Genomic DNA, 20,796 nt, shown 5'->3' with positions numbered 1-20,796 from the left:
TTTCCTGTGTGGCACCTCCTCTTACAGATTAACCTGTATATAAAGTACAGTCTATTTCCCGTAAATGAGGGATGCCTGAAGTGAATGACTGAATTAGAATGGAATAAGGTTCAGCTCTTGTGCACTTGGGCATCACATCGTCCTTCCTTCTTCCCATGTTTCCTCAGCAATAGTGGAGAGAGAGATCAGCGTGCTGAAAAGACCTGATTCCTTTTTAGGATTTTGTTGGCCCTGTGTTTTCATGAGCGTAGCAGTCACTTCTTTGCCCTCTTTCCTTTGCTTGTTGAGCAGGGGTGTCACAACAACAGTAAGAAAATGCCAGGAATAGCATTGTTATCAATTGATGAACTCCTTGAGCCAGTGGGTCTTTCTCAGCATCTTCTCTTGGTTTCTCTTGCCACCTTGCTCGCTCTGGGCCCCAGAAAACATGTCTGTGGAATAGGTGGGTGGATGGATGGAGAAATGAATAAAGGAGGAAAGGAGGTTCACCTGTGTGCAGATGAATATCAGTGAGTTTCATGTAACAGTGATCAGGAGAAATGAAGGTAGTTACAGGCGCGAGCACTGGCTTGTCAGAATCTTTCCCCCGAGGTCCTTGGAGCTTTCGAGTCTGCAACTTGTTATCCTGGTAAAGACATTCCCACCCTCACCCCCGCCCCCGGCAAGTCCAATCCCCCCGCCCCCGGCAAGTCCAGCTCCATAAGGTTCCTTGCTGGGAGGATTCTCTCCCATCCATCTTCATTCCTATTGTCCCCATGATGTCTGGAGGCCAATTCCCCATTTCCTAGGCTTCCTGGAAAAAAGAGAGGTTGGCTCCCACACACACACACACACACACACACACACACACTCATTGCATCTTCTAGACAGTCCCCATACCATCGCCCATCAACCTTGTCCAACCTGGCCATTTTGCCCTCCTGCCATTTTAGCACCATTGCTAAACCCGTCCAGAACCCTATCACATTCCTGGACAACTCCAAGCCATGGCTCGGTGTCCTCTCAGATGCCTCCCTACGGCTTTCCCTTGCACCACCCACTTCACATTGGTTTTGTACTTACTTCCATTACTGTTTATTCTACCATAGTGTGTCTGTTCATGGGTCTGTAATCTCTTCAAGACTGTGAGCTGCACAATTAGCAGGCAGGTGTTTGGGAAATGAGCCTGCAGGAAATCAGATTGTATTTACTGAAAAGGCTCTGTCAAAGGTCCCTTTCTGCCATGTGTTAGCCAGATTCATGAACCTCGGGTCTCTTTGCCGGATTTCTCCATGGATTCTGATACTGTTCATTGGCTTCTTTTGGAACCACCTCTTTTGGGCTTTCAGGACGCTTTGTTCTCCTTTTTCTCGTCCTACACATCTGAGTGGGCCATCCTGTTCTCTTTTATTGGTTCCACTATTTCTTCATTAGGCATCTGACTTTGGTCTTATCTTTCAAAGAGATAGCGAAGAAGAAGAGATGAGGCTTCAGTTGTTGCTAGGTGTGTGACGTCTGTCGACTGACTTAGCTCCTCCCAAACTTGTTTCCAGAATTATAAAATGGAGGCTAAGAACCCCTACTTCTTGGGGGTTGTTATATGGATTAAATAAGATCAGGCACGTAAAATACTTCCTATGGGTCTGGAGTGTCAGCTGCTGTTATATTCTCCCTCGTGGACTCCTTAGGAGACCTTTCTCCATTCTCTAGTTTTAACTGTTTGATCTAGACAGATGACCTCCAAATCTGTATGTTCAGTCTGAGCTGCCTGTTGAGAGGCAGTGTGGGCCTGAGGAAAAAGCATGGGCTCAGGAGTCAGCAGACATGGTCTTAAGTCTTGTTTAGCATCCACGGCTGTGGGCTTTGATCAAGTGACTTCATCTGAACATCTGTTCATCCACTCATTGATAAGTAGGACAATGATACTTGCTTCACTGGAGCGGAGTAAGCTTTGCCATGCTTATTTCCTCCATGGCACTTTGCACTATAATTATCTGCTTTATTTCTTTACCTGTTTATTATAGCTCTCTTCATGCTTTTCCCCAACCAAAGGGAGAGTAAGGCCCTTGAGATCAGGTGTCTGGCTTTCCTGTTCACTATTTTATCCATAGCCTCAGCACAGGCTCCGTAATTTTAGTTCTTCATCCGCTGTCTCTCCTCCTATATTCCTTTGGCATCTCAAAGTCCACATGTACCCAAGCAAACAACTAACTATTTTCTTCACTAATCCTGACCCATCAATTTAACAAGTATTTATTAGATGCTAATTATAAGCCAAGCAGAAGGTTCAGGGTTGGAACAGACAAGCAGATGGCTGCTGCATCCTCTCATTTATGGAAATATTCACTATCTACTGGGGAGAGAGATGATGACTCTGGATCAGACTATTTGTAATAACAGGAATGTGGACACTTCTCACGGAGCAGCAAGCACAGAGAAGGAACACCATTCTGATTTTAGGACCTGGAGAAGGCTTCTCAGGGGAGGCGACAATTGACTTGGGCTTTTACAGAAGAATGAGAATTTGCCAGGAAGAGAAAATTGCCAGATGGAGTGAAGAGTGTTGCCAGAAGCATGAACTAACATAGTGTGTGTTCAGGTTCTAGTGACAGCTGGAATGGAGGGTTTGAAGAAAGAAAATGAGACTGGAAGATTGAGACCATTTCCTCCCATTAAAAAATAGATCATTTCAAGCATATACAGAAAGAGAAAATGCTATAAAATCCACCTCTTAATTACTTAATCCCTATCCCATTATTTTGAAGCAAATCTCAGATACTGAATCATTTCATCCATAAATAATACTGGAAAAGATAAAATATAGCCTTTTTTTCCTTAAAAATTAGTCATGGTATACTCTAACACTGTCCTGCAACTTATTTTTTTTATCCTAGTCATCTGTGTGGTCATTGCACCATGTTAGGATATAAGAGAATTGCTTCCCTCTTTTAAGAGGCTACCTAGTATTCCATTTGGGAATATACCGTCATTAACCTAGCCAGTCCCCAGCTGATGGACATTTAGGTTGTTCCTAATCCATTAGCATCACAAAGCTGAAATCTTTGTCTACGTGTGGGCATATCTGTAAGTTAAATTCCCAGGCGTGGAATTGCTGGGGTCTTGTACACTTCTAATTCTGACCACTGTCCCCTATTTGGTGTACTAGGTGAGGCACTCTGAGTGATACAAGGATGCTTTCTGGTGTCAGGCTTGTGACACACTGGAGTCCTCTCTATTCCTTCCTCCGTTTAAGCCACCTATCCTACCAACTCAATTCTCCCCAACCTGTGTTCCTCCTCCATTCTACTGCTATGGTCCTGGCTCAGGCTTGCTTCTGTTCTTATGAGGACAGTTGCAGCTATCACCATAGAATGTATGCCAGAGTGAACATCCTAAAACTGGAACTGAATTTAAACACCTCGTTGACATCTCACCATCTACAAGATTAAAAATCCAATTCCTTAGCCTGCCTTTCAGTGCTCTCCAGTCTGTCCTCAGCTTCTCACTCATTCCTCTTGCAATTAGGCTTCACCAAACTCCAACTCTGATTCCTTATTTGACCCCCTGGCTCACTGTGTACCTTCTTTCTCTGCTGTGGAAATCCTGCTCATCCTTTAAGGACTTCCTACCCCCACCCCCCACCCACGCACATACACAAAGAAAGGACCACTAGTTTGGGATCAGATTGCCTTGAATTCTAATACTGGCTCTCCTTTGGAGGATGTGATTTAATTTTGGGGGGATAAGATTTTTCATCTGTTAAATAAATACAAAAATATCTACTCGCAAGACTATTGGGAAGATTACGGATAACTGGTATATAGTGGGCGCTCTAAAGGTACTTCTGACTGTTTCCGTGGGCACTGTTACCGTGCCGGCCCTGACCTCCATTGCACTTGCTGCAGCTCCCGGCTGCACCCTGGTTGCAAGTGCCTTGCGTTACAGCGGGTCTCCCGGACGAGGCCGCCTTACCCATCAGAAGCTCGCCGTGGGCACTATTGTGACCCACCCTGCGTTTCCCAGCGCCTGACACAGAGCCTGGCACTTGCGGGCGCTGAATATCAGCTGAGTAAGTGGAGAAACGGACACAGACTTAGAAAAAGATACAATGACGGACGGAAAGAAGACAGACGCGGGCAAAGCGGGGCGGGGCAGAAGGGTTCCTCTAGAGGCTAAGCCGCGCGGAGGTCCGGGAGCCGGGCCGGGAGGGGAGGGGCCTGGGACATGTCGGGGGCGGGGCTTAGGGGCGGGGCTTGGGCCGACCCCGCCCCGGGTCCGTCCGCAATCTGGCTCCGCCGGCGCGGTGGGCGCGCAGCGTGCTTCCCCGCGCGGCCCGCAGGCTCCTGGGCGGCCCCGCGGGCGGGGTCGCGGCTCCGACATGCGCCCCCTGCCCGGCCTCTTCCTGGTCTTCACCGGCTGCACCTTCGCCCTGTACCTGCTGTCGACGCGGCTGCCCCGCGGGCCGAGCCCGGGGTCCGAGGAGCCTGACGGCAGGTCGGAGACCTAGGAGGCGCGGAGCTGCGACGGGGCGAGGGGAAGGGAGCCGGGTTCGGGATGCGTCTGGGAATCGAAGGTCCGGTTCCCGGGTGCACGGCGTCAGCGCGGCATTTGGAGTGGGTTCCCCGGCCGAGGATCCTGACATCGGGCCGCGTTCACCCTTCCTCGGCAGGCGGGTGGTTGGAGTCTGTCCCGGGCCGGCACGTCCGGGCTGGCGGGAGTGTGGGGGGTGGTGATTTGCGCAGAAGAACGGGGTGCCGTTCCCGGCGAAATTTAAAGCTTTCGGGGCTCAGAAGAAATAGTGCAAGGACAACTTTATTCGCGAATTACTTATCGGGTCTGCCCTCCTCCCGGCTGTCTCTGCCTGTCCCTTCTCAGGAACGACTGGGCGAAGCGGAGGCGTAACAGTGCCTGCCTGGCGGGCTTGTGGTCTGTACGGGTGTACGACCCGGCGTTATATGGGCCAAGTGCCTGGAAGTGTGCCTGGCACCTAGCATGGCGCCATCAAGGGATGTCACAGATATTTGAATCTTAGGACAACTGTTTTCTTATGGTCTTTCTTTGCTCTAACCGGGAGGGATTTACTGTGGGTGTCAGACATATTCAGAGAAGCATTCTGATGAGAACCAGGAGGGTTTGCTCATAACTGAGCATTGATGGATTTAAGGGCAGTTCAGGTTGCAGAGGCAATGTGGCCTTTAGACCACAGTCCTCGGTACAGGGTTCAGGGTGCACTGAAGACCAGATTAAGAGCAGGATGTAAAAGTAAGGTCTTTGAATGGATTGGCTTCAAATCTGATATACTGTCAAGAATATTATGGTCTGGGACAGATATGCTTTCCCAGAGAATCTTTTTTTTTCTTCTTCCTCGTGCAAAAACGTTTTTTAATTTGTACATTTCGTCACTATCATTATACACTCTAGGCATTGCTAGATTATACCATCTGTCTTTATCATCTGTCTTTCCTTCTGATTTCATTTGTGCCCCCAGCTCTCCTCCCTCTATCATCAGCTTCATTCAGTGTACTAACATTATTGTATTACAGTTAGGTAGTATTGTGCTATCCATTTCTGAATTTTTACAATCAGTCCTGTTGCACAATCTGTATTCCTTCAGCTCCAATGACCTAATATCTACCCTATTTTTGTCTCCTGATGGTCTCTGTTCTTAACTGAAATTCTCCAAGTTCATTCATTAATGTTAGTTCGTATCAGTGAGACCATACAGTATTTGTCCTTTTGTTTGTAGCTAATCTCACTCAGCATAATGTCCTCACAGTCCATCCGTGTTGTTACATACTTCATGACTTTATTCTGTCTTACTGATGCATAATATTCCATCATATGTATATACTACAGCTTGTTTAGCCACTCATCTGTTGATGGACATTTGGGCTGTTTTCCATCTTTTGGCAATTGTAAATAATGCTGCTATAAACATTGGTGTGCAAATGTCCATTTGTGTCCTTGCCCTCATGCCCTCTGAGTAGATACCTAGCAGTGGTATTGTGGGATCATATGGCAATTCTATACTTAGCTTCCTGAGGATTCCCAGAGAATCTGTAATTGAACAGGTAGTGACTGATAAAGCAGTCATTTTACCCAGTAATTCAGGAGCAGCATGAAGTCCGGATTGCTCTTGGTCTAAAGCTTGGAGTGGGGGACCCTCCCTTAAAGGAAGGCAAATATGATGTTTAGTACTTGTCTGGAGATTAATGTTTGCTTCTTCAGCATGGATCATAAAATCTAAGGGCTAAAACTCAGATACTATCGCACAAAGATAGTAGCAGAATTGGGAAGCCCACCCAGGTCTCTTGCCTCCAGACCTGAGCTCTTCTGTCTGCCCTACTGTATTGTATCTGGTCAGCCATTGTATTGGGTTCACTTTATGTGTATGTTTCCAGCAGCCCAGGTAACAGGTACGTTTAAAACCTACCTTGGAATGAAGACACTTGCAAGTGATTTTTTTTTTAGGTACAAGGCTGAACTGGACTCATGTTCCCATCTGCTTTTCTGAACCCTCAGGTCGATTTGGTTCCCTAGCTCCCGAGGTCCTTCGAGAATACAGGAAGGAGCACCAGGCCTATGTGTTCCTGCTCTTCTGCAGTGCCTACCTCTACAAACAGGGCTTTGCGATCCCCGGCTCCAGCTTCCTGGTCAGTGCCTTGCCGCGCTTCTGTGGCTACCAGCAGACCACCTTTTGTCTTTTAGAAGGGCCCTTAGGCTGTAAATCTAACAGACCAGAGGACAGACCATCTTGGTGACCATTTGTTGACAGCTTCCCTGTGTCATGCCCTGTCCTGGTTGCTTCACTTGGATGACCTTATTTAACCCTCACCTTATAATATGGCCATTATTATTATCCACATTTTACAGATAAGGAAACAGGTGGGGAGAGGTTAAAGTAACTGTCCACGGTAACATGGTGAGTAGAGGACAGGGCTGGAGTTTGAAACCATGGCTTCATGGCTCCAGAGTCTGCCTTTGTTCCTCAGTCATTGATTGCTTTGGAAAGCTGACTTCGACACACTCAGCCAGGGTTGGGTGAATTCTTCCCCTCATAACTCCCCCAATATTCTGCATTTTGGTGCTATAATAATACGTATATTTAATTGTTTTCTCCACCAGTCTGTGAGTTCCTTGAGGGCAGAGTCTGTTCCTTATTCTCAGCCTTTGTAATCCTTTGCCTGGTACACAGAAGTACTTAATACAAATGTTCCATGAACAGATGGAAGTTGGAGAGGATGAAGAAGCCTCCCAGGTACAGAGAGGAGGCACTCTGATTTCCCAGGCAGGCCCCACTGGCTCTCAGGAGCTGCAGCATTAGACTGGGCTTGTGCTCAGACTGTCATGTATTTCTCATCAGCTGTCATCTCAGGTTATGGGGAAGAATCTGTGCTTTCCTCCCTGTACATTTTAAGTTGTTTCCTATGTGTGTGTAGATAAGGTTGGGGTTTGGAGTGGATTTGAATCCAGGCTGTGTGACCATGGGCAAGCTACTTAAATTCTCTAACCCTGTTTTCTCATCTGTAAAATGGAGAAATTCCTATGTAACCACTTAGGATTGTTGTGTGGGAGGATTAAATGAAATAGTGGGTGAGAGGGCCTGACACACAATGGCTCTCAGCCCTTGTTGAATGAATGAATGAATGACCTAATGAGAAACCATGAAAACTTCCCTCTGTCCTGCTTCCCTCTCCTTCCCCAGCATCTTTTCTCTAGTCCAGGCTCTGGAGTATTTTTTTGGTTGTAAACTGGAAGAAAAAAACTAAAGTATTTTTTTGGTTATAAACTGGAAGAAAAACAAAAATGCCAATGCCAAGAGAGACAGGGGAGGTGTGTGGTGCATGAGGCTGAGAGCTGACTCCTTGGGGCTTGCCCTACATGCTGTTTTCCCTCTCGGGCTTCTCCACAGCAAAGAGACAGCTGCTTCTCAGTGAGGGTTAGAAACAGACTAAGGAGTGAATCCTGGCTGTTCCTTAGGCAGGTAATCTTGGGTATGATACTTCATCTCTCACATGTAAAATGGGGTAATGAGAGTATCTGTGACCCAGGATTGTAGAGAGAATTAAAGGAGGCATGTAGTCAAGCACTTAACACACAGTGGATGCTCAGCAGATCCCATCTTCTCACTTCCAAGGTCCCCTTTCAACTGTCTCTTGGATCCTGTGTTTGGCAAGATGTTACCTGCCAGACAAACTGCATCGAGGAAGTATTAGTTCACTTTCCCATTTTTGGTATTCTGAGACTTTTTAACTGTCAATAGAACTCTGGTCAAAATGGAACCCTCAGTGTTATCATATCATGGAGATGTTATTGCAGCCAAAAAAAAAAAAAAAGACATTTTATATAGCTTGTGTGCTTGTGTGGTGTTACCAGGGGAGAAGTCATGGTTTGTGTTCATCATTTGAAATAGTAAAAATAACTTGTGAGTTTCATTTCTACCTTCTTAGAACTCTAGTGATTGCAGGACCTTCTGCAGCCAATGCAGCAGGCTGAGTGCTTTCTAAGTATTTCATTTAATTCTCTCCTGCCCTCTGAGCTGTTAGAGTCTGAGGCTAGGGTTGTAGCTTCCTGCGTTTTGATCATTTTCATCTACCTTTTTAAATGTGAATTGGTTCTTGGCCAGCAAAACCACTGAAGAAGGAGAGAACCTATAACTCTCAGACTCTGGTGCATGGTGGCTGGTGGCTGCCATATGTTTCATGTCTGAGGGTTTGCTTCCTTTGCAGAATGTTCTAGCTGGTGCCTTGTTTGGGCCATGGCTTGGGCTCCTGCTGTGCTGTGTGTTGACCTCTGTGGGTGCCACGTGCTGCTATCTGCTCTCCAGTATTTTTGGAAAACAGTTGGTGGTCTCCTACTTTCCTGCTAAAGTGGCCCTTCTGCAGAGGAAGGTAAGAGGAGGAGCACATCTGCGTCCTGGGCCCCCAGATTGTCACCTCATGTCCTAGAGGGGAGTGAGGGCCAGGGATTTCCCACAGGGCCTCTCCATCCTGCTTCAGGAGATGTTTTGCAGACCAAGAACCTTGGGTTCTAGGGAGTTCTTATGATGACTCCAGGAGGCACAGATATAGAATCAAGTTAACCATCTTTGTGTCTTTAAGCAAGTTCCTCGCTTCTCTGAGTCTCAGGTATGTCTGTTTTTAAAATGGGAAAAACAGTCTCTCTTTGGGAGATTGCGGGAGGAATTGGGGTCTGTTTCGGTTTGCTAAAGCTGCTGGAATGCAATATACCAGAAATGGGTTGGCTTTTACTTTGGGGATTTATTAGTATACAAATTTACAGTTCAAAGAGCACGAAAATGTCCAAATTAAGGCATCAAGAGTAAGATCACCTTCTCTGAAGAAAGGCTGCTGGCATCTTTGCTGTCTGTCAGATAGCAGAGACACATGCCTGCATCTCTGCTGGTCCTTCACTACTGGGATTCATTGCTGTCAGCTCCTGGTTCCAGTGGGAACCGCTCAGAGCTTCTGTGGGTCGTCTCTTCACATCTCCAGGGCTTTTCTGTTTGAATTTTCTTGGAGTGTTTCTCTCTCAGCTCTCTTAGCCTTTTCTGTCCTTTTTCCTCTCATACAGGACTCAGGTAAAAGGATTAAATGGGCGGGATCACATCTCAATTGAAGTAACCTAACCAAAAGATCCCACCCAGCGCAGGTCTTCACCCACAGTGATGGATTAAAGAACATGGCCTTTTCTGGGGGCACATAACAGCTTCAAACTAACCCAGGGACAGGGAACAGCCCAGGGAATAAAAATAAAGTGTCTAGCACAGTGCTTGGAACCAGCAAGTTTCATTACCTGGTGACTTTCTCCTTCTTACTGGCCATGTCTTCTTTGGCTACAGGTGGAGGAGAACCGAAACAGCTTGTTTTTCTTCTTGCTGTTTTTGAGACTTTTCCCGATGACACCAAACTGGTTCTTAAACCTGTCAGCCCCGATTCTGAACATTCCCATTGTACAGTTCTTCTTCTCCGTCCTGATTGGTAAGAGGCTGGTGGAGGGTGAGTTCGAGTCTTTGGAGCCAGCATGTTGGTAGACAGCTGCCTAGGCGAGAACAAGCTAAGAAGAGTATTTTCAAGCCTTAAGTCCTAAAGAAGTTTGCCTGATTACAAATCTACTCAGGCCCAGACATGAAAACCCATAAAAGTGCTTTTGGAAGAAATGAGAATTGTTCGTTCTACAAATATAATGAGTTCCTACTGTGTGTCAAGCTGTGCTTGGGCACTGGGATTAGAGACGAGAATCCATGCGTGTTATGCATGCATAACTTGGCATGCAGTTAAGTACTCAGCAAACACTAGTGGATGAGCATGGATGGAGGATATGTGGGCAGATGTTCTGGGTGGAGGGAGAAGGAAGGAGCAGAGCAAGGGGTCTTCCTGTCTGGCTTTGGCCCCTGTTCTGACTAAAGTCTGCCTTAGGAAAAGCTGGCAACTGGCCAAGTTCCTTCTTGTCATTTGACAGTTGTGTGACCTTCAGCATGCCACTTACCCTCAGTGGGTCACTTGGCCAGATGCGGGGCTGGGACTAGAGCAGAATTTATCAGAATATGGGCCTGGACCATCTTTATCAGAATGGGAAGGTCAGGGGCTTGTTAAGAATATGGATTCTAGAGTCCATCCCAGATCTGCTGAGCCTTGGGAATGAAACCTGGGAATATGCTTTTTCTTTTTTAATTTTTAATTTTGCAATAATTTCCAACTTACAGGACAGTTGCAAAATTAATACAGACCTCATACAGAAGAACTACTCACCACCCGACCCCTGATACCCACATCTACCAACATTTTGCTACCTTTGTGGTTTCTTTCCTCCTTCTCTTCTTTCTTTCTTCCCTTCCTTTCTTCCTTCCATCCATTTATCTATCTATCTTCTGAACATTTGAGAGTGAGCTGTATACATCATACTCCTTGAACATGATACTTCCATGTATATTTCTTACAAACAAGGATATTTACTTATGTAATCACCTTAGATGCAGTTATCATGATCAAGAAATTTAACCTTGATATAAAACTTACATACTATATTCCAGTTTTTTCTTGTGTCCTAATAATGTCTTATTGAGTTTTTTCTCCCTATTCTTTGATCTCATCCAATGTAGTGTATTGCATTTGTTATTATTATCTTTTAGTTTCTCTTTCTCTTTTTTTTTTTTTTATTTGGAAACATGGATTATGCTTTTAAATCTGGACTCGAGATAGTAGTTCTCAAACTTTGCCACCCATTAAGAATCTTCTGGAGAGCTTTTAAAAATCTCTACACCATACACCAAGGACCCAGCAATTAGTATATATATATATATTTTGACATTTTCCAGATAATTCCAATGTCCAGTCAAGTTTGAGTAGCAAGTCCCTAGGAAGGATTCTGCTGTATCTTGAGGTTTGCAGACTGCTGAATTGGATGATTTCTAAAGTTTCTCCCAGTGGGAATTTCCTGGGGAAAAAAACGCAGTGACCATCACTTTCTGCATACTGGAAGTGGACAGCTCTCTTTGAAGGATCACCTTCTCTTAAACCTTTCCTAGAGCATGGAGGGGAAGACAATTAAAGGCTTCTAGGTCAAACAGCAGATCTGTGGTTGAGCAGCTTCTATTAATAGAGAATGCCTGAGAGAACTGAGATTTTAAATCGAAGCAAGATTTACCACAGCTAATTCTGGTCATATCCACTTTCAGACATAGTGCCTCAGCACCTCAGGTAATGGGGGTCGAAGGCTTGTAATGACTTTGGTGGCACTGGACTTGGAAAGGTTTTGGAGACTGGGATTCCATTCCGTTTCACAAGCTGGGTGACCTTGAGAAGTCTGTGATCTTGAGGCTGCTTCTCTAATAGAAGAGGAATGGATTCTCAGGAGATCTGAAACCAGTCAGAATTTCTGATGGGGAATGGAAGGTGGGACCTTTAAAAATACAGGCTTTGGGGTGCTACCTCAAACCAATTTAACTAGACTCTCTGAGGTGGAGCCCAGGAATCTTTCTAACAGCTTCACCAGAGGATTATTATGCAACTACCCTGTCCAGCCACCAGTCAGACTTTTGGGAATCCAGTAGATTTGGTGACCTCTTAGAGAAGAGAAGGGGCAGTGAAGGTCATAAAAAGCAGCACTTCTAGGAAACGGATTTGTTTTTCTCTTATGCATACTGTAAATTTTATGAGGGTGGTGTTTCCCTCTTTAGTTTGGCTCCTGAAATGCTGAGAGCCAAATTTGGGGCCCATTTCTAGCAAATAGGTGAACCTTATAAAATTTTGTATTAATTTTATTCTCTGGCATATTTTATTCTTCTGTACTCATTTTGCTTTTTCCCCTATTTTAAAAAGCTATCTTATTGTAAAGTATATATTTTTGTAAATCCTCTAAGCCCTTTTGAATAAGCCAGGCTACCTGAGAAGTGAGGACAAGAGGGCAAAACGTGGAAAGGAGGAAGAAAGAAGGGAAAGAGGGAATGCATTTAGGGTTGAGGAGTTTGGCAAAAAATTGGAGTCACTGTTTTTTGAAAGGTTATTTTCTTAATTTTTGTTTTCCTTTTCTTCCTTCAGGTCTGATCCCATACAATTTCATCTGTGTACAGACAGGGTCCATCTTGTCAACTATTACCTCTCTGGATGCTCTCTTCTCCTGGGAAACTGTCCTTAAGTTGCTGGCCATTGCCCTACTGGCCTTAGTTCCTGGGACCCTCATTAAAAAATTTAGCCAGAAACACCTGCATTTGAATGAAACAAGCAATTCTAATCATCTAAATAATAAAAAAGGCACGTGATCTGGATTTTCTGGTTGCCACATCCCTGGACTCCATAGCTTCTTTAGGCAGTGGCTGCGGTTCTGTAAAGCCCTACGTTGCTTTTCAGTTACCCTAAACAGATGATTGGATACTATTCATCTGTGGGCGGGGTCTTGTCATAGAGGACACTATGTTCGATGGTGAATTATATCAGGTTTGTTCTCAAACCATCCCTGGTTTAGTAGGACAGTGAGAAATGGAGGGCTTCGTAGAATATCCTGTTTATATTTTCCTGAATAACAGGAGAACTCAGAATAGTCTATTATATTTCTCTCTTGCCAACTCCAGAGCTGCCATGGGAGACGATGCTGATAGTCCTCCTCCAGAGTGCTTTTTTTTTTGTAAAATGACAGGCTGTTGTGACAGGTCTTCTCCTATTTTGTCCATAGTGGATGTTGTTTGCATAAATGGTGACATGTGAATCCATAGCACCGACATCAGTCGTGATCATCTTTTGTTTCTTGAGGAGTGTTTCCTCTTAATTTTTTGCTAATACCCTACCTCTTCTATAAGCCAAGGGAAACAAGCTGATGAACTGCGTGGGGCTTCCACATACAGCTGAAAGGCAGTGATTTCTGTGATGCTGTTTGTGTTCAGACACTTTGATGTTACTGTGTTTGTCAGACCTCCTTATAGTTGCATGCCCTGACAAGCTGATTTCAAACGGACTATTAAACATGAGTAGAGAAAATTCTGTATGTTTTGGATATGTTCTGGAGAAATTCTTACCAGTCGGATGGGGGGGCAGGGCCCTTGACTACCTGAATCAAATGACCATCATTAAATTTTCTAATCTGTCCTGTCTGCGTGGGAAATCCCTTCTCCCTGCTCCTGCTAGGAGGAAAGATTCAGCACACTAGGATATCAGATAGTGTACCCTTTGAATGTTTTTCATTTTGTCATTTGCCAAAATAACTGAGGGATAATTTTGTTGTATCTTTTAATTCAAAGATGAAACCTTGGTTTCTGATTATATTATGTTATATTTTAATTACCCATATAGTTCTCATTGTTTCCTGCAACTGCAGTATTTGTCCCAGACCTGTGTTAATGCTTCCCAAGGGCAACTAAACTGACCAGTGCTGTGACCCTGCTTCCCTGCCGAAGTAGTTCACCATCACTTATCAGATTTTGCTGGATTTTGGGCATCATCTGCTGGATTTTGATCTTGCCAAGAGCTTTAGTCTAGACCTCGTGTTCTACATTAGTTCCTGGGAATACTCATGTTCAGTAGGAGGAATGGATTTCCAGACTTAGGCTTTTTTGATATCTAGTAATCTTTTCACACCAAAGACTTCATTTGAAAAAGATTTCTTTAAAAGAAGTCTTGATGGCAAAAGTGTGGTGCAATCAATGACACTGTTCTGGATTAGGGGGAGGGAGGGAGAAACAAGGAAGTTTTACACACTTGTAGGTATGTCCCCTTTCCCCTTTAGCGAGACCTTAAGTTTCTCACCTCTCCCCTGATTTTACAACAATGTGCCTTATCAATTGTGAGTTTACAGGCAATTTCCCAAATAAATGGATATAAATGTTTTATGTGGTGCTTGTTTGTACATGTTGCTTTCAACTACCTTTAACAAAGGGAATCAGGGTTGGTTGAAAATCAGACAATCCAAAAATGATGTTTTAACTTTCCAATGTCAGTAGGCTTCTTAGCAGAATTCTTCACTGGCAACCATATTTTTCATTTTCATCTTTTACCGCCTTATGCTTACTTTCTAGCTGGGTTAGTGATAAGGGAAGAATAGCTACAAGGGATGCAACAGGAAATCATTGGGAAAAAGCAGAAAGCCTGTGTATACTGTCACCGGACAACCAGGAGGAGGCTATAACAAAAGAGAACCATGGTTGTCTCTTCCTTTTGTCATTTTGTCTGAAAGAATCACAGAAACCAGCTTTCCCCCTTACCTGTTTTCATGGCTTCAGGAAACCTAGTCATGTAAAGCCTTTTTTCCCTAAAGTTCTGACAAATTTGAAACACTTATTATAGCAGCTTTCAGGAAACAACAGAACCTTCAGGAAAAGACAGGACCCGAAAACAGTGAAATACTTTTTAATTCCATGCATTTGTTTGCTTTGATAGTTCATTCTTGTCCCCATTGCTGTACAATTGTTCAATACAAAGAGGGAGTCAGCGTCAGAAAACAGCACAGCGAGCAAGGGAACCAAAAGTACAGGGGAACCACGGGGGAGACGTGAGGATACTCATCTTTAGACTTAACCATGTAAAATAAACTAGTTTACTCCACATTGATAGGAACTCAGGTTATTGCAATAAATAATTAAAGTGGGTCTTCTCACTTCCAGAGTCTGAGGGTGGTCACTCTGGCGGTGGAGAGCCACTGGGGGGTGATATGGCCAATATGGGGCATCTTCCTAATGGCACACAGTCTGGCCTGGGTTCCCTCTGGCCTGCCACCACTGGAAGATCCTGTCCACGTGGAAGCAGCCTGGGGCCAGAAGCCAGTGTTCCCCTGAGTACTGTGACGTGGCTCTAGAGAGGATGCCTGGGATTCTGCTGGAAGCTTCCTCACAGTGGCCTTGGCTCTGTGTAAAATCCTGCCCTCATGCCCTGGGCCTGTGACAGTTAACAAACACCTTAACCCAACTCCTTTGGGGTAATACTGTTTCTCAGAGCAGTGATTTCAGAGCTCCCCTCTTCTGCCACCTGTCCCTGAGAAGTGTTCCAGGTTCCACAAGGGTCCTCCACTTGGCGGCCTAGTTCATTACAGTCGGAACAGGCTTTTGCAGTATCACTTGGTAACATGCAAACAAGCAGACAAATATGATTCTTAAGTAACCAGGATGTGAGGCTGGAGACACTGGTGATGTGAGTATAACTAGGGCATTTATTATATGAAATCAGCAAAGAAGAAAAATCTTGCTGCCTGGGAAGGCACTAAATTCATACAGACAGTACAAGTTAAAGTCTTGAGTCACATTGTTTCGGTACCATTACTCTCAAGAGTCTAAGGAAGAAGCAAGTAACTGGGACTTACATTAACTTCTTTTTATAGAAGGTGAGGGAGGAACATGCTCATTCAACACAATGAAATGATGTGAATGAAGAGATGGTTTGGAATCTGATCCATCAGTGTGATTGGTGATTATTCCCAAGGTGGAATCTGTAAGGAGAATTCTGTGGGATCCCGTCATTCTACCATCAGGACTAACTCAGTATCTCAAACCACCTTTAGGAAATTAATTATGAGCTTAAAGCTGAGATGGCAAATAGATTTTCCCTTGGACCTCAATTCCAATCAAGTGGTAGTTGCTCCCAGTGCTGGGTTATAAAGGGTTCTGAGGTTTGTGTCCAGGCTGAGGAGAAAAGAATATGGTCATCAACAAATAATGTAGGTCTTGGGTTTTAGGGCGGAGATGGTGGATGGCTGTATGTGGAGGTAATTTGGTTTCTGGCTTAGAGAATGACAGCTGCATGGAAAAAACAAAACAGCCCAGGATAGAAATCCCTTGTACTCCAAAATTATGTTCTATTCCGTAAAATTCTGTCCCAGGAAGTTCAAGTAGGAATGTTTGAAGAAAAGGGGGAAAATGGACATGGGAAAAAGGAGAGTAAATCACTGGATCAAGAAGGGGGCATTCATGCTGAAAGGACATCAGCACTTCACAAAGTGAGCAGGGTGGGGAGGGGGGCATTTGAAATAGTCTGGGTTGGTACCAGGAAACACCCAAACAATCTATTATTTAGGGCGGGAGGGGGGAAAAATTTTGCTCAATGAGTTCATAAAATGGATGTCCAGTTCTTATTTAAACCCTACTAAAAATGTCCTTAATTTTAAAAGGTTGGACTTGTTGATACTAAAGTTTTCAAATATCTGACCTTCAAGTAAGCCATTCAAAATCTTCTTACAACAGGGTTAAGGTCATCTTTCTGAGTAGATCATAGTTTGAACCCCCCCATGATCTTAGAAACGGGCCTAAACGTTAGTGGTGGTAAGGTTATAATTTCAATGTGGATGCAGGCTTTTCAGTCCCTTTACTAAGCAATTTTAAGAGGAACTGTTCTTCAAAGGACATGATCTAAAAATAGATGGAAATCAGAACCAAATGGTCATCTGCAACACAAGTCAAAACTCATTATCTTGCAGTCAATAAAAAATAGATGCTAAATATCATGTGAGGACATTCATCTCAAGGGAGTTACACTTTCAATCACTGCTGAAGCTTTAAATCAGTCTTGTGAGGTTCTTTAAATCACTGTTGCACAATGCCATGGTATGGCCTGTTCAAATAACACTCTGTTGGAACTGAAGAATTAGCTGTTAAATTCCCTGAGTTCTTCATTCAACATTTTTTAGATGATGTAGAGTTGTTCCCAAAGAAACACACAATTCAAGATTATTCTGGTAATCACAAGGCAGGCAGTGAAGGGAAGGCTGGGATAGAGAAGGTATTTCCTTTCTTACACCAACTAAGAGCACTGTTCTTTTCTGAAGCCTCTAGTCAGTTCTATTAAAAAAAAAAGTAAAAATTGTTCATATGGAACTTTATTCAACTCTTGACCATACTGTTGAGTAACTAAAGACACCATGTCATCTTCTACCCTAACATGCGCATGGCAGCTAGTTCTGATAAGGGGTATGGCACCATCACAACAGATAGCCAAGATGGGAAGTAAAAAAAAATTGATCAAAATTATGAGGTACCAGGTGTACGTTTTCTAGGAAGACAGTCGCAGGAAGCATGTGATATAGAAGCTGATCCTCATTTTTCTATGTTGCCACTGAAGGTGGGGAGGAAGAACTAGACAAACTGACGTGTTAATGTTTTATGTTGGACGGAAAGGGGACTTCAAACTAAAAAAGCTGTCGCTTCTCCAGTCCTAGGAGTAATGAATCCAAGTACAATGTAGTCTGATGGCAGAGAATGGAATATATGGGCTCTCAAGGTACTTTTTCAGCCTATGACCCTGTAAGTGACTAGGACTCACTCTAGAATTCCTCTGCTCTTGTTTTGGGAAGCCATCACAGCTGTTCCTCTTAGGGTATTAAATAATTCTCTTTTTTCCTCTAATGTAGTCCCATGATTTTATTTCTTAAGAAACTTGAGAAAGTATACAGCTTTTGAACTATCTGTCCATTCATTCAGTTGTCTGCCCACCCGGGAGCTTTCATAAATCAAGTCAAAATGACAGTGTTTCCACTTGGCTCCAGGGCAGAATTCACATCCTCAGGTGATTGTTGTTGTTGTTGTTCACAGAAAATAACTAAGATGAATACCAGGGAGTTCCCAGATGGCAGTTTCATTTTCATTCCTTCATAAAGATCACATGATCCACGGGTAGAAATCAATACAATCATTGTGCTACACCATAAACCACACCTTCTGATCAACAGAAAATGAGAATGATAATAATTATTATAAAATAAAATAACAATGATAATTATGCCATAACTTAAGATCTTTCATGTAGTCCAGCTACAGGTTTTATACAAAATGGAATAATTTAATGCAAACAATACTGCTCTCTGTATAAGTTAAACATTTTCCTTCATCCTACCTAAGAGCTATAAATTAAACACACAATTTTTAATCAATGTCTCAACATAAAGTGTAAACAAATGGAGGGATCAAACAAGCAAAAGAAACTGCTCTAAATTCCCTCCTACCTTTCCTTTTTGGCTGATGCAATCAGTGAAACCCAGAAGAAGGGTGACATTTTCATTACCATTGAAATGGTTTAATACCTGTTTATGTGCAAGTCTTTCCCAGTGTCAAACATGATGCAATGCCAAAGAGTCTAGTGATCTATTTTTCTGGTCTTGAGCCCAGAGAAGTTGTGTGACATTACTCTATCGCAGAGACAGAGATTGGAACTAAGCCAACATCTGTTTGTAAAAAAAACCCCCCCCAAAATTTTTTTTCCTTAAATCCAAGGCATCATGAAATACCTTGGGATGCTTATCAGAACCCATGTCACTGGGGACAGGAAGGGTCACATGTCTTTGACAGTGGAAAAGCTTTCCAAGCGCTGCTTAGCATGAATTGTTTTTTCCTAAAATTTCCAAATCCAGTTGTTCAAAACTGCACTGCTGTGTACAGTGATCACTGTACACATTATAGTGATCCAAAGTGAAGTAAACACATTTTACTAACATCATTGAATAAAAATGCTACTGTGGTAGGAGATAGGTTGCCTTAAGCAAGTTGCTTATTTTGCCTTTATTCTGACTGTGGTAGCCAGTCATTAAAGCTGCCAGGATAGAATGAGTTACTGAATAAAAACAAGGGGGATGACTTGGGATCGGACATTGGACAGGCATACACACATCACAGCTGCCTTCAAAGTCTGTCCTGCTTTTATTGAATCAAATGACTACTAGGCAGCCACCTGGCTCCAGAGAGGGATGACCCATTTCTCCAGGTAGCTCAACTGGGACATTCTGAAAATGTACTTTTATACATTCCACATTTGCTTTTCTAACACTGTGTACCTTTTCTTTTTCTCTTATCCTTCTCTCTTCCTCAGTAACCTGCCCCGCCTCCCACCCCCAGACACACACACACACACACACACACACACACACACTTTTTCCCTAAAGGAAGTGGTCAACAGGTGGAAAGGAAATAAGCTGAAAGAAAATGTCCGAAAAATCAATACATTGGTCAAGGTAACACATTTGTCAAGGTAACAACTCTGACAGTGTTAAAAAGGGAAGTATTTGCCAAGGACAAGGTTTGATGCTATCTGTAAGTCTCACTACCTAAGCTGCTTAACGTTTTAAAAGTGAATTCAGTTTCCGCACATACAGGTTTTTTTTCCTCCTAGAGGAAGCACATGACCACAAAAACCTTGGGTGTGAGGATTTGGTTACCTAGTGTTTCTAGGTCATTTGCATCATCCATCTGGAAAAACTGGTTGAATTTAAAGTGATTTGTTCATAAGTTACCTGGAATAGCTTTTCTTTTTGCTGTAACTTGTTTTCTAAAATACTTATATTATGTCTTGCTCTGGCTCCTCTTCAGTCACTTATGGCCAAAAGACCTGGTCCCCTGTTCAAGCAGCAATAATACCTCCTGGCTCCACAAATTCTCAAGGATGTTGTTCCTAAATTCCTTTCTTTCTTTCAACAAATTATTGTCTCTATATATCATATATAGTTCACTCTTTACAGTACAAAGTATTAAAATGTCAAAGAAAAATAAATATCAATGTTACAGTAGCTAGAATATTCAATAAAATAGATCCCTGCCATTCTTGATTGAAATGTTCCGTGAGACTTAATTCTATTTGGATATTTTTTCCAGAGATTTGCGAAGTCTCATGTCCCTGTTATTGCAGCTCATTTCTAGGGGTAGTAAATGTGGGGCAGCTCTCTTCCCAGACAAAAAACATAGGGAGAGAGTAGGAAGAGTCTGGGAGTGGGGTGGCTTTGAAATGCCCGGATAATCATGAGATCTTCAGCATGGGTATTCTTTCATTACCAAGTAGCGGAGCTGTAGGGTTTATTGGTCCTAACTGTGGCATCAGAACATTCCCCATCTGAAGAGTCACAATCTGATTCTTCAAACTGCACAGGATTCTGTAAAGCCAAGACAAAATATAATCTTAATTCACTTCTACAAAATTGCTCATTAAACATGCATTGAACACCTCCCACGTAATAGGCACTGTGCTGGGGAAGGGGGATACAAAGATAAATGAGACTGGGTCCTGTCCCTGTGGGGCTTAGGAAGAAACAGGACATAAAAAGATGAGGATGATGACAATTATAACAATACCACTGCATCCCCACTTTCATGTTTACCACATGCCAGTTATTAAGTGCTTTGCTTCAATTAACCCATTTAATCATACCCATTTTACAGAGAAGCCATCTTCCTGACAGGTTAAGTGGTTTGCACAAGGTGGTACATTAAGTAAGTGGGAAGTCTGGGACTTGAGTCCCTAGGCAGTCTAAGCCGAGGGTATCTATTTTCAACCACTCTGGCACCCTGCTTCTCAAGAGGAGGTACTGTATATGAAACCGAGTTGCATGTGCTATGATAGCATAGTCCAGGGGACAGCAGGC

General features: G+C 43.5%; 2 protein-coding genes across 11 annotated transcripts in view; one reads left to right on the top strand and one right to left on the bottom strand.

The window, feature by feature from the left end:
* The first annotated feature begins 4,283 nt into the window (after positions 1-4,283).
* TMEM41A (transmembrane protein 41A) lies at positions 4,284-14,297 on the top strand. The gene is given in 6 exon segments (XM_077117789.1): positions 4,284-4,473; positions 6,502-6,522; positions 6,524-6,632; positions 8,709-8,870; positions 9,821-9,959; positions 12,519-14,297. Coding segments are annotated over 6 exon segments (768 nt in total). The 5' UTR covers positions 4,284-4,357; the 3' UTR covers positions 12,740-14,297.
* MAP3K13 (mitogen-activated protein kinase kinase kinase 13) overlaps positions 13,769-20,796 on the bottom strand; it is a 210,433-nt gene continuing 203,405 nt past the window's right edge. For 8 of the 10 annotated variants that reach the window (XM_077117780.1, XM_077117781.1, XM_077117778.1 and 5 more), the window contains one exon: positions 13,773-20,307. In XM_077117780.1, coding sequence (XP_076973895.1) covers positions 20,206-20,307 — 102 coding nt within the window. In that variant the 3' untranslated portion in view covers positions 13,773-20,205. Of the gene's footprint in view, positions 20,308-20,796 lie in introns of all 10 variants that reach the window. The other 2 variants (XM_077117787.1, XM_077117788.1) reach the window with 2 other exon arrangements.

Source organism: Tamandua tetradactyla, chromosome 10, assembly GCF_023851605.1.
Source record: "Tamandua tetradactyla isolate mTamTet1 chromosome 10, mTamTet1.pri, whole genome shotgun sequence".
Classification (NCBI taxonomy): domain Eukaryota; kingdom Metazoa; phylum Chordata; class Mammalia; order Pilosa; family Myrmecophagidae; genus Tamandua; species Tamandua tetradactyla.
The sequence above is the reverse complement of the archived record's forward strand: the minus strand, read 5'-3'. Positions and strand labels throughout refer to the sequence as shown.